At 42.0% G+C, this 14,576-nt stretch overlaps 1 protein-coding gene across 6 annotated transcripts in view; it reads left to right on the top strand.

The window, feature by feature from the left end:
• Positions 1-14,576, top strand: part of helz (helicase with zinc finger) — a 274,742-nt gene that overhangs the window by 220,288 nt on the left and 39,878 nt on the right. For all 6 annotated transcript variants that reach the window (XM_072558865.1, XM_072558869.1, XM_072558867.1 and 3 more), the window contains 3 exons: positions 4,605-5,103; positions 9,512-9,740; positions 13,798-14,305. In XM_072558865.1, coding sequence (XP_072414966.1) covers positions 4,605-5,103; positions 9,512-9,740; positions 13,798-14,305 — 1,236 coding nt within the window. The remainder of the gene's footprint in view (positions 1-4,604; positions 5,104-9,511; positions 9,741-13,797; positions 14,306-14,576) is intronic.

Genomic DNA, 14,576 nt, shown 5'->3' on the forward strand with positions numbered 1-14,576 from the left:
GTAGTCAGTGCATTTCTTTATGTGCATTTTTTTTGTTGATAATCTGCACTGGAGTCATTTGGAAACCATATGGGTGATCAAAAGGGACACAGATCATAAACCAAATCACCCACAGTAAGGGTGCTTTGCACTTTGGTGCACTATTCACCATGCTAGACTTTTGATCCTTGAACCAATCTGCTTGGATTTATATTCCCTTTGCAGCTCGCTTAGCCACTCTGATTTCACTGGCAGATTTTTTTGCCACTCTCACTTAGATCTTGGAGAGAAGAAAACCAATTGAGTTGGGAGGGTCTTTGTACCTATCTTAGAAGTGCTGCTGGATTAGTTGAAGAACAGCGTTCAAGGTGGCTGCATGTGGTTGTGTAAATAATTCAGTCAAGATAGGTATGCATTTAATTTCAGAGTTACAAAAGGCAGTTGGGTATATTTCATATTAGCAAATTTTGAGAAGATGTGTAGCTCAGGTTGAAGTTCTGGATGTAGATTTGCTCGCTGAGCTGGAGGATTTGTTTTCAGACTTTTTGTCACCATTGTAGGTAACATCTTCAGTGAGGCAAAAGTAAGGACTGCAGATGCTGGAAATCAGAGTCTAGATTAGAGTGGTGCTGGAAAAGCACAGCAGGTCAGGCAGCATCTGAGGAGCAGGAAAATCGACGTTTCGGGCAATAGCCCTTCATCAGGAATGAAGACAGGGAGCCTCCAGGGTGGGGAAATAAATGGGAGGGGGGTGGGGTTGGGGAGAAGGTAACAAAGAGTACAATAGGTGTATCCGGACTAAAGGGGTAACCATGGGCACCCGTATGGGCCCTAGCTATGCCTGTCCCTTTGTTGGCTACGTCGAACACTCCACCTTCTGCGTTACACCGGCACCACTCCCCACCTCTTCGTCTGCTACATTGATGACTGCGTCGGCGCCACCTTGTGCTCCCATAAGGAGGTTGAGCAATTCATCAACTTCACCAACACATTCCACCCTAACCTTAAATTCATCTGGACCACCTCTGACACCTCCCTCCCCTTCTTGGACCTCTCCATCTCCATCAATGACGAGTGACTCAACACTGACATTTTTTACAAACCCACCAACTCCCACAGCTACCTGGATTATACCTCTTCCCACCCCACCACCTGCAAAAAAAATTTCCCACATTCCCAATTCCTCCACCTCTGCCATATCTGCTCCCAGGGGGATCAATTCCACCACAGAACACGCTAGTTAGCCTCCTTCTTTAAAGACCATAATTTCCCTTCCCACGTGGTTGAAGATGCCCTTCAACACTTCTCATCCACATCCCGCACCTCCGCCCTCAAACCTCACCCCTCCAACAAGGGCAGAACCCCCGGTCCTCACCATCCACCCTACCAACCTTCACATAAACCACGTCATCTGCTGCTATTTCCCCCACCTCCAAACAGACACCACCACCAGGATATATTTCCCTCCCTTCCCTCCTCGACTACCTGGACAGGTCCACACACAGCACTGCTGCCCCCAACAAAAACCTACCCTCCCCTCCTGGCACCCTTCCCCTGCCACCGCAGGAATTGCAAAACCTGTGCCCACACCTCCCCCTTCACCTCCATCCAAGACCCCAAAGGAGCCTTCCACATCCATTAAAGTTTCACCTACACTTCCACACGTCATTTATTGTATCCGTCGCTCCCAATGCGGTCTCCTCTATATTGGGGAGACTGGACGCCTTCTCACAGAGCGCTTTAGGGAACATACGAGTCATAGACATGTACAGCATGGAAACAGACCCTTCGGTCCAACCAGATATCCCAACCCAATCTAGTCCCACCTGTCAGCACCCAGCCCATATCCGTCCAAACCCTTCCTATTCATATACCTATCCAAATGCCACTTAAATGTTGCAATTGTACCAGCCTCCACCACATCCTCTGGCAGCTCATTCCATATATGTACCACCCTCTACATGAAGAAGTATGATACCTTTTATATCTTTCCCCTCTCACTCCAAACCTTTGCTCTCTAGTTGGGCAGCACGGTGGCACAGTGGTTAGCACTGCTGCCTCACAGCACCAGAGACCCGGGTTTAATTCCCGACTCAGGCGACTGACTGTGTGGAGTGTGCACATTCTCCCCGTGTCTGTGTGGGTTCCCTCCGGGTGCTCCGGTTTTCTCCCAGTCCAAAGATGTGCAGGTCACGTGAACTAGCCATGCTAAATTGCCCGTAGTGTTAGGTAAAGGGGTAAATGTAGGGGAATGGGTGGGTTGCGAGTCGGTGTGGACTTGTTGGGCTGGAGTTTCCACACTGTAAGTAATCTAAGTAATCTAATCATAATCTAATCTAATCTAGTTCTGGATTCCCTAACCCCAGGGAAAAAGCTTTGCCTATTTACCCTATTCATGCCCCTCATACTTTTGTAAGCCTCTATAAGGTCACCCCTCAGGCTCCGATATTCCAGGGAAAACAGCCCCAGCTTGTTCAGCCTCTCCTTACTGCTCAAATCCTCCAATCCTGGAAACATCCTTGTAAATCTTCACTGAACCCTTTCAAGTTTCACAACATCTTTCCAATAGGAAGGAGACCAGAATTACACACACTGTTCCAACAGTGGCCTAACTAATATCCTGCACAGACGCAACATGACCTCCCAACTCCTGTACTCAATACTCTGACCAATAAAGGAAAGCATACCAAACGCCGCCTTCACTATCCTATCTATCTGCAACTCCACTTTCAAGGAGCTATGAACCTGCACTCCAAGGTCTCTTTGTTCAGCAACACTCCCTAGGACCTTACCATTAAGTGTATAAATCCTGCTAAGATTTGTTTACCCAAAATGCAGCGCCTCGCATTTATCTTAATTAAACCCCATTGGCCCATTTGATCAAGATTCTGTTGTAATCTGAGGTAACCCTCTTTCACTGTCCAATACACCTCCAATTTTGGTGTCATCTGCAAACTTACTAACTCTACCTCTTATGCTCACAGCCAAATTATTTATGTAAATGACAAAAAGTAGAGGGCCCAGCACCGATCCTTGTGGCACTCCACTGGTCACAGGCCTCAGTTTGAAAAACAACCCTCTGTCTTTACTTTTGAGCCAGTTCTGTATCCAAATAGCTAGTTCTCCCTGTATTTCGTGAGATCTGACCTTGCTAATCAGTCTCCCATGGGGAACCTTGTCGAACGCCTTACTGAAGTCCATATAGATCACATCTACTGCTCTGTCCTCATCAATCCTCTTTGTTACTTCTTTAAAAAACCCAATCAAATTTGTGAGACATGATTTCCCATGCATAAAGCCATGTTGACTATCCCTAATCAGCCCTTGCCTTTCCAAATACATCCACATCCTGTCCCTCAGAATTCCCTCCAACAACTTGCCCACCACCGACGTCAGGCTCACCGGTCTATAGTTCCCTGGCTTGTCCTTACCGCCCTTCTTAAACAGTGGCACCACGTTTGCCAAACTCACCTGTGACTATCAATGATACAAATATCTCAGCCAGAGGCCCAGCAATCACTTCTCTCGCTTCCCACAGAGTTCTCGGGTACACCTGATCAGGTCCTGGGGATTTATCCACCTTTACCCGTTTCAAGACATCCAGCACTTCCTCCCTCCTGGACACCCGCATCAACCAACCCCACCACCCCGTGGCCCAACACTTCAACTCCCCCTCCCACTCTGCCAAGGGCATACAAATCCTGGGCCGCCTCCACTGCCACTCCCTCACCACCCGACATTTGGAAGAAGAACGCCTCATCGTCTGCCTCGGAACACTTCAACCCCAGAGCATCAATGTGGGTGTCACAAGTTTCCTCATTTCCCCTCCCCCCACCTCACCCCAGTTCCAAACTTTCAGCTCAGCACCATCCTCATGACCTGTCCTACCTGACAATTTTCCTTCCCACCTATCCGCTCTACCCTCCTCTCTGACCTATCACCTTCATCCCCACCCTCCATCCACCCATTGTACTCTTTGCTACCTTCTCCCACCCTCCTCTCTGACCTATGACCTTCCTCGGGTGATAGAAATCCAAGGAAACCCAAACATTTAAATAGAAAATGGGCTACACCACCAACTGTGGGAGTCGGTGGGTTTGTAAAAAATGTCAGTATTGATGATGGAGATGGAGAGGCCCAAGAAGGGGTGGGAGGTGTCAGATGGTCCAGGCTTCATCTGGAGGCTCACTGAAGATGTTACCCAATATGGTGATAAAACATCTGAAAGCTCCAGCTCAGCGATCAAACCTACAGCCATATTTCATTTTGTAGGGAAGTTGATTAATTCGTAGATTTGAGAAGTAACCATTCCAGAAAATATTTCAGTTTTATTTCCATTGTCTGTGTTACTTGCTGACTCATTCCCTTGAAAAAAAGAGTCATTGTTTGCAATTATTAAACTAGTTGAGAGTTAATTCTTCCTGCAAATCTTTTGTTCATTTCTTTTTACCATGGTTCACTTTGTTTTAAGTTGATTTAAATTTAGTTTGGATATTAAACTCTAACCAAATTTGCCTTTGTTTAACTATTGCAGTTTAATCCTAATATGTTTTTTTTCTGTGGGTTGTTGATAACATTTCTGTATTTTATCCACCTTTTAACTGGTGTTCTTTGCTCTTAATTAGGTAGAACCTGAATTGCTGGCACAGAACAGAAGCCCTGAAGTGCACCCCAACTTAGGCTATCCCATTTCTAGATTTCACCGAAAGGACAATCTCAGTCAAAGGCAGCTGAATTTCCATCTAGCTTCTTCGCATCCACCACCTGCACCTTACCATCACTCATCTAATCGACAGTTCCTTCATCAGCCCCCTGTACCGAAGCAATCCTATCCAGTGCAACAACATCAACTGCCCCAGCAACACAACCAAATGCCACAGCAACAGCCATCACAGCTTTCTCCTGCTTTCCCACAAGCTCCTAACCACACCTATTTTCCTACTTCCCATTCTCATCCATCTCCGCATTCCCCAAACAATGATAACGTGTGTCCGGATCAGTCTCTCTCTGGACTAGAAGGACTAAACCCGCTGAGGTCAGTTCCACACTTCAACAACCCCCATGCTCGTCCATTTAATTTCGTCGAAAACAATACCTCAGGACACGGGATGGGGGAAATTTTAGGTAAGCAATATTTTGTGAAGGATATTTGGTGAATTGCAGCGAATAGATTAAAACTTTTCAAGCCACGCAACTTGTCGTTAAGCCTTTTATATAAGTACGTAAACTGATTAGTAACATTTACCTGAGGAATTGATTTTGCTTTGGTTTTAATAATTTTAGGATGTGGGGCCTTTGAAACTGGGCTGCCTCAAGCATTGGCCATTGAGAAAGCTTTAAAGGATGGCTGCAGCTGACCTTTGCTTTGTGCACCAAATAATTGAATTTATTTCCTTCAGTGAGACTCCATGGGTAATAGTCTTGCTACTGAGTAGGAAGTTTCTGTATTCAGTCAAAACAATGAAACTTGAACTCAAACTCTGAACGTTCAGTGCAGTACTGAGGGAGCATTGCAATGTTGGAGGTTCTGTCTTTCTGGTGGACCATTAAACTGAGGTCCCATCTGTCGTTTTCTGTGGATCAAGTCAATATTTTGAAGAAGGGCAGGGGAGGGTTGTCTCTGGTGTTCTGGTCAATGTTTATCCATCAACTTTGCAAAAGAAAACGTGGTCATTGCTATTGTGAGAGATTGCTGTGTGTAAATTTATTTCCTACATTGCAGCAGTACTTTCAAAAAGTACTTTCTGAAGAGCTTTGGGAGGCCCTGGGGTAGTGCAATCTGCGTGTAATTCCAAATATTTTGTTTGCTTATGTTTGTGAGAGAGTGGTGAATCCTAATTATTCGATCAACAGACTGGGAAGAGAATACCTGAGACATTTATACTCATCATTATGAATTGCAAAGGTTTCTTGAAGCCACTGAGGCCGTCCATAGACCAAGGTAAAATGGACACATTTTGTGAAGCTTCTATCGCAGAGCTTCATACTGATACTCTTGAGGCAATTTCCCTGTTGTCGAATCCATGGATGTACCACCAGAAAAGCTGCAACAAGCATCAATTAGGTCTGTTAGGAACAAATAAATATCGTACTCATTGAGGCCTTTCCTCCTTGACCGTTGCAGAGATGTTCTCCTGCTTTGCCTGCTTCCTGTAACTGATATTTTTTCAGAGATGCAGTGTGGCTTTAGTCCTTCCAAAGGAACATTATCTTTGTTGTCAGACATATCCAAACAAAATATCAAGGGCAATAGCAGAAATTCTTCCTTGCATTGATTGAGTTGACTGAAAGCATTTGATTCATTAAATCTTGAGGTTCTGTGGATTATTCTCCAGAGATTTGGATGCAAAAGAAACTGATTCATGGTGACATGACTGGGCAGTAAATAGTCTGTGTCCAGGACATCACAAGTTGCAAATCACTTATCCACACCAAAAAAAACTAACAATAAAAATCCACATCCGTGGGCAAAATTTGCATAGCTGCGATTTGTGACGAGTTCTGCATTTGCAAATTTCTTCATTGACAGATTCTCAGGGTTGGAACCCTTATGGATATGGCAGGAAGACTGTAATTATATTGAGGCATAGATGTAAAACAGTTCACTTCAAAATCCATACCAAGGTCAAACAAGGCTATGAGTTAGCCCCCTTACTATTTACACACTACCTGACAATGACTATGAGCCTCATCAAAGATAAATGGCCCTCTGGTGTCAGTATTAAATACTATGTAGATGTGAACCCCTTCCACCTCAATTGTGTCCATGCCGACATGAAACTGTCTTCCATAGGCATGCTTAGTCTACAGCTGTTGTCTACACTGCATCAGGTTTTCATTACTCCCTCAATTTCTTCAAAATGTGAAAATGTTGACCTGTCCTTGAGCGTTGCCATAGATTAAAACCCATCGACCAATCCCAACCTCATGAGTTAAATATCCCACTTCCTTTGCCTGTTAGAGGAGAAATTCTGGATTGTGCTGAGCACTTCATTTGACACCCATCTCTATCTAAAGGCCCCTTTTATGACCCCTGCTATTGGCAATACTGGGCAAGTTAGATCTCAGAGTGAGACCTTGCTTGACAGTCAATACTTGTTTTTGTTTATATTCACAAGAGGCTGTCAATATACTTTTAACCAAAGATCATAAAAAATTTATTGTACTCATCAGAAAAATCCAAACTGTTATGTATACAAGGACTATTTGAAATTCTTTTTGCAAATATCAGAAAGAAAGATTCAACCCTTTTACCCCACAATAACCTTACGTTCAATCAAATGTCAATGAAAAATGTCACCCCATCTTAGACTAACGCTTCTTGTTCAGCTGGAAAAGGTTTAGTTGGTTTCATCTTGGCCAATTTCTGCATTCAATCAGTGCTATTTTCTTTAATGTCTTTTTCTGAAACCCTTAAACAAGCTGCTGACTCTGCTTGAATACTACTTAACAGGTTCCTTGAATGTATTTCTTCAGCTTTGTTAAACCTCTTCCTTTCTCAGTCCTCGACTGCCTTTTGCTTCCAGAGCTTTTCTCTTACTGAATCCTAAGCTACTCAGGGCCTCTTATCAGCCGAGGCTGCTCGGAAATGTAATAACAGCACTACCACTATTATTGACGTTTATTCTCTCAGAATGAACCATTCTGTCCTAGGAGCAGAAGTTTTATTTTTCTCTCTCCTACCCTTTTTATTCAAATTCACCCCAGATCCTGGTCAACATTCAGGAGAAGACAAAGAAAATACCTCAAGTAAACTGAGACTCTCCTTGAAGAGTTGCAGCATTGTCGCTAATGATTGTGAGGAGTTTGCTTCCAATTATCGTCCAGTGAGGCACTTGAAGGACAATCAACAACATTAAAATATCACCTGATGTGCATAGCCAAAAATAAATATAACTTTGCGTCTTCTATTTGAAAGAAGCAGATATCTTGCAGCTTTGGGAAAAATCAGCAACAGCTTCTCTGCATCAATTAATTGTATTTATAACTGCCGTATAAAATTAATAAGGGAACTGTAGGGTTTTCTGTAAATGGATTGATTATTAATTGGGATTGAGGATGAGGGGGACTTAATATCTGCTCTGTATGCCTGAAGCACTGCTTTTAAAGGTCCTGGACTTGGATACAGAAGCTATACTTGCAAGTTTTTCTGGAGAGGCAAAATATTCCATTTGCTCTTAAGATGTATACATTCTGTTCTAGGTACTTAGGTCAGCCTTACAGGAAGAAAGTTAAGTAGCAAGTCAATCTTGTCCATATACTTGACCAGGAAATGTACCATTACTTTGTGCAAATTATCAGAATAGTTTGTGGTGGAACCAAATTTTTGAAGGATTGAATAATAGCAAAATACTGCAGGTACTGGAAATCTAAAATCGACGCAGTACTGGAGAAACTCAAGAAGTCTGACATTATCTGTGATGAGGCATTAGCATTTGAATCTTAAACTAGAAGGGAAGGGTCTTTGGATTGAGACCCTGACTCTTTGTTTCTCCACAATACTGCCAGACCTTATATGTTACAACATTTTCTGCTTTTATTTTTGAAGGATTGACCTGTTTGGCAAAGATCTGGAATCGGGAGTTTTAAATTGAAGGTTTTCATATTCGCACTGTTGGAATGGAGATAAATGTTAAATTGGCAACCAGAGACATTTTTAACTTTAGCTGTTGAAAAACCAGTCTGATAGTTTCAAAGGTCTGAGAGTTTGCTCTGTGTTCATAAATCCTGTAGTAATCTTTTGTTGGGGTGCCCATAATCTGGCATTAAGAGGTTTTTAAAAAAGACACTTGCTGTATTTACCTGTTTAACTTAATTCTGTTAATGACCTTTTTGCTGATCAGTGCCGTTATTTAAGAAATGCATTCTGTCTGTTAATATTTCTTTGGATAGTGAGTAGTAAAAATTACAAATTGAATCACTGAGGCATGTGAGATGATTTTAGCTATTCAAGTGCCACTCCATGACTTGAGCACATAATTTGGGTTAGCACTTCAGTTTGGTGCTGATGGAGAGTTACGTTGCTGGAAATGACACTGTTTAGATGAGATATTGAATATAGGTCCTGCCTGACTGCTTTAGCAGACCCAGAAGATCCTCATTCAGAGAGAAGCAGTGGGTTTTTCCAGTATCTTAACCACCTTCATCAAAAATGTGTGGTCAATATTTTAATTTACTGTTTGTGGGATTGCTTACCTACTTATTGACTGAAGACCAAAAATTGGTAGATTAAATACACAGCACTTATATAAGCTTTTTCAAATTCCCAAGATATCTATCACTTTCTCATTTATTTGTGATTTAATTGAAAAGCGTTTGAACTCGACATTGAAAATTGACGAAAGATCAGGGAGATAGTTGTTTTTGCATGCTTATTATAACATTTTATAACAACATTTCCTTGATTTGGGAGTTAGTTCATCACTAATCTAAATGACTATTTCAGTCATAATTGACATTTAAAAGATTTCAGTAACTTCTTGTCAGCAAAAATGCCACTTTGATCTGATTTTTGTTTTGGTATCACTTACAGATTCATTACACACCAACACAGCTGAAGATCTCATAAGACAGCATTCAAGAATTCACCCATGGAATGAGCATCAGGACTATGTCAATACAGGGTGTCCATCATATCCTCACCAAGTTCAGCAGTTCACTCACCCATCCCAGCAACAAGTCAGGTATTCACAACATGCTCTCAAAGGGCAGTGGAAACAAGGCAATAATTCTGAAGAGGAAAAAGGGCCAACATATCAAAGGTAATGTCTTAACTGTAATAGAAAGCTCATTTGGAGAGCCAGTACAAACCCAGTGACTGAATGCCTCCTCTGCGCTGCAAATAATTTTGTGACTCTATATCAAAATCATTAGAGGCTTTATACTATTGCGCCATCCAAACCTTAACTTCTACTTAAGTGGTAATGGTCGTAACGCTACCTATTGCCGGAATTTCCAGGACAAGTTGCAAATACCATTATAACAAAATGATTGAGGAACAGACGTATATTTCGAAAATTGAAAGAAAGAGTTCGAAAGTTTAGGTTTTGTATTTAAACGTAGTGTGGTGACACTGTGGTATATTTTCCTGTATTGTTTTTAAATGGAAAATGGTTGAGACAAAGGTACAAAGTGGTCTGCTCAAAGCCAATAAATAAACAGCTTGTGAGGCCTAGGGTTTTTTTAAGTTGGAACAAAAAAAGCAGCCTGAATGGGTGGGGTCAGGCTCTCACAGAACCAGATTTTTAGTTTTGGCTTTCAGTTGCAGTTGCTGGGGTCTTAAAGCTGGATGTGGAAGCTCTTATTTTTCTCTCTCTGTTAACAGCTAAAAGCTGGAGTTCTATTCCTGCAGCTAGAATTGCATGTAAGGCAATATATTTTACTGAATTTGCCACGGGTGTATTGTGGGCTGCTACTATATTGGAACAGTTAATTAGTAGTAATTAACACAGCTTATTTTGTTAAGCAATTTGATCAAGTTACAGTTAAGCCAATTCTTTTTTTTAATTTTGTCTGTATTTTAACCGTAGTCTAAAAATGAAGTGTGTTTTGCCTAGAGTCGAATAGTTTGACCAATTGAATTGCATCTGGAACACAATGCCTTACACTTAACCTTCAAATAAGAAAAAGTTAGCATCCAGGCTACCTCCTTCGTATATTTTGAGGGGGTTTGGTCTGGTCCAGCTGTTGACCTGATTTGGGATTCAAGGTTTTTTTGTAGTTCCAAAGTTTAGGCACCAGTCTAACCTCCCAGCTGTACATTGATTGCAGTTGAACAACAGGAAACGTGAGATCAATGGATGGACTAAAATATTTCAAGTTCCTGCTCCTCACCTTGAAAGTGCATGTCCGGAAGTCAATCATATTACACATTGGAGCATTCTCAGAGGAGGAACCTAATCCACATATTGTATTTGAAAATAAACTAAGTGTTATTTTTGATTGACTTTTTAGTTGATTCCTCTTCTAGGTGATGCTGGGTTTTATCCTTCCTTCCTATTGAAAGTAGAAGCTAGCTTAGAGTGCATTTCTGTAACTTATATATGGTGGCTGTTTTATGCTCTAAGAGCACCACGAAACACCCTGTGAAAAGTGTCACATCAAAACCGATATCACTGGCCTGCCTTTTCAGTGGTAAAATTGTTGTTCAAAGATTGACAGAATTTTAACCTCCTGTTGTGGTGAGTAATAGTAGGAAAGGTGAGAAAATAGTCAGAATGAAAAATCATGTTCTCAATGTCAAGAAATATTCAGTGGTTTTCCCCTCAAAGCTTAAATGGTGACTTTAGAATCTAACCATTGAACAGGAAAACTACCTTATTTCCACATATTTGCATCTTATTAATGAGTTCAGCTTCTTTATGTATCACTTGCAATTTTCTTCTATTTCACTCAAAAACTATCTGGCCCAAATTCCTGACTTATAAATCAAAGTGGGTATCTGACAGCTGCAACTCGTCAAATGTTTGTTCCAGCCTTCGTACAACTACTTCAGAATAATGTCCCAACATGCTGTATGACTGACAACCTCTTTCACCCTTTGTCCATGAAAGTCAGCATCAACAAGCCACCTCATTGTCGCTCTGATCAACACAGAGACACCACTTCGACCCTTAATATTTTGGACCTCAGAGACATCTGAGACTTGCACATTTCTACCAGGTCACTTTACATGTATCTCATGCACTTATGTAGGGTGGCCTTTGCACTTGTGGACATGGATCTTTTGGCTCTCAGCTTGCTTTTCTGGGGCTCAGTCACTTTGCCACCTAATTGGAGGCTGTTAGCATCTGTACACTTCATAGCGCCTTTTTAGCATACGTTCACCAACTGCAGCACGACTTACAGATTGCTAGGCAGTGTGTGACATGTGTTGCTTTCTTAGTGCACCAGGTCTTTAGTGCTCAGTTACAGGCTGACAGCCTGTGTGACTTGCATTGCCTTATTGTGCAAAGGGAATAGCAGGCAGGTTGTGATAAAGGGGAACACGTCAATTCAGCAATCAAATCGAGGGTGCACATGTTGCTGTGTGACACCATAGTATATTAACATTAGACATACGACGTATCGCAGTTTACGCTTTAGTATATAATGAGATAAGTGGAAGCTTCAGTCAGGGGTTCAATTAAGGGATCGTGGGCAATTAGATGCATGGTCCTACTCGAGTCCATGGTTCTGTGTCCTTGTAGTCCAGGACTTGGGCCCCAGTCAGTCCTGCAGGTTGAATATAAGTAGTCTGGGTATTACAGCTAGGTCATTCTGTGTTGTTCAGATCTTAAAAATGTGTTGCTGGAAAAGTGCAGCAGGTCAGGCAGCATCAAAGGAACAGGAGAATCAATGTTTCGGGCCTAAGCCCTTCTTCATCCCTTTTCCAGCAACACATTTTTAAGCTCTGATCTCCAGCATCTGCAGTCCTCACTTTATCCCTGTGTTGTTGAGATATCAGGCCAAGGGTTGGGCCAGTTAATCCTGTAATGAGACAGAGAGTGTTTGACTTTGAAGAAAATGGCTACAAGAGCAATTATTGGACATTCGTTGCAAGAGAGGTGCTGAAATGAGTTAATAGGAAGTGCAGAGGGCAGGATGCTTGAGTAATTTGGGAGGATGAGATGACTAAGAGCCATTGAAGAGGCACGATGCATATGTAATAGTGAAATGTTTAGTCCATGAGCCTTAGTGGGATTCATGTGCAATGTTCGAGTGAGTGGGCAGTTTTGATGTTGAGGAAGCAGAGAGAAGGCACATGCACTTATCCTTGCAGGGTGCAGAAAATCATTCACATTATTTGGGCACTGTTGAATGTCCTGCTTTACCCAAAACCCATCACTGTCCTGGGCTGCAGTCTGTGTCCAGACTGACTGAGTCCGAAGGCATAGCCTCCTGTAACTAGAAAAATCGCTGCCTTTATCTCCATCACTCCATCCACCAGTACCTCCAAGTCCTTGTCTGAAGAGGGGAGTGACCTTTCCCTTCCTCAGTGCTACACGTGAACGATTGAGACCAGTGCCTGGTTTTTGGCATCTGAGCAGTGTGTAACTGGACTTTAAGCAGAGGTGTGAAAGATGAGGCTGTGGCAAGTGCTCCCACCTCTCCAATCATGCAATTACCCAAGAGCCTGATTAGTAAGATGAAGAGCGGATGTTTGCGTAAGAAAAGTCACTCTGAGCCATGGTGATCTGGGGGCATTTAGAAAAACATCTGAACTCAAAACTGGAAAACGTAGCCCATTGTGTTTGGACGAAGGAGCACAAACTGATTGCACTGTCTCTGTCAGAAGTTATTCTCAGGAAAGCTTTGGCACATATCTGTTACTTGACTGAGGCAAGGAAACCAGTAATTGAGAGAAAACGACATTTTAGAATTGAGAGTTCTAAACTGAATGCAAATCAGGTTGCCACTACCTATTTTCCTCAATAGTTGACTTGTTCTTTCTCCCTTCCCCCACATTCACTCTCCTTGCCTCTTGCTCATGGCTGTGCATCAGCAAATTTATCTAGAAAGTCACTGAACCCCAAAGTTCATAATACATTCAGTTCTAATTCTGTTTTGAGGTGTTCTCAACTATGGTGATGACAAACGCATTACTATTAACCTTCACGCCTACAGGACAGGAAATTGACTATACGTTCTCTCTCCTGATTTTCTATGCAGCAAACTCTGCAAGAAGTACTGGTATCAGATGAAGATTACAAGAAATTAAATTGAAAATTGGCAATGTTGTTGTATCTTACAACTAAAATCATTTTACAACAAAATTAACCAATGTTAACATTAAAAGAAATTGATACGAAGATGATCATTTGTTTTTTTTTTCTTCAGATTCCCAGGTTTATTAAGAGAGACACCAACTTCAGATCAGACTGAAAATAAAGAACTGAATGAGATGCCTTTGCAGTCCCGTTTGTTACAATACCGACAAATTCAGACCAGGAATCCCCCTGTACATCTTCCTACAGCTAATGCAAATCACAACAGCCAATATACCAATTTGAATGACAGTAATTCCTCCCTTGAACCTATCAACAACTCTGGCTTTCAGCAACTGCCTCAACAGCCAGTGTATAATCCAGCATATCCAATACGTTCAGGACACACACCACCACCTTCTTCAAAATACCTGCAGCCCGAGGGATCATGGACGCTTCCTGGCGTACAACAGAACCACATGTTAGGGCAAAGTATACCGTATGGCATTTCACAGTTGCCTCACAGATCAGAACCACATCCCATAATGTCTGTACAGCACCAACATAACAGTAGAGAGGACTCCTTTCACCCAATCTCTTCTCAAACAGCATCTGTTTCTTCGCTTCACAGCATAGAAAAGGTAAGCACCCTTTTGTAATTCGACATAATGAGGTCAGTTTTGATACAAACAGTTGTCTTCTAAACCTCATTGAGGTCTCACTAATACAGCGTCATTCATGTTATGTCTTGTGACTTTTTCTTCAGTATTGTAAGTTTTCATTGTGCTACCGTAAGGTGGTTTTTGGAGGCTTGTTTATAAAGTATTATCACCTTTTGACAAAATCTCATGGTGAGGGGAATTGAAAGCTGTGAATATTTTACATTCCTGTTACCAATAGCTTACTAGCAAC

This window comes from Chiloscyllium punctatum, chromosome 39 (assembly GCF_047496795.1).
Source record: "Chiloscyllium punctatum isolate Juve2018m chromosome 39, sChiPun1.3, whole genome shotgun sequence".
Taxonomy (NCBI): domain Eukaryota; kingdom Metazoa; phylum Chordata; class Chondrichthyes; order Orectolobiformes; family Hemiscylliidae; genus Chiloscyllium; species Chiloscyllium punctatum.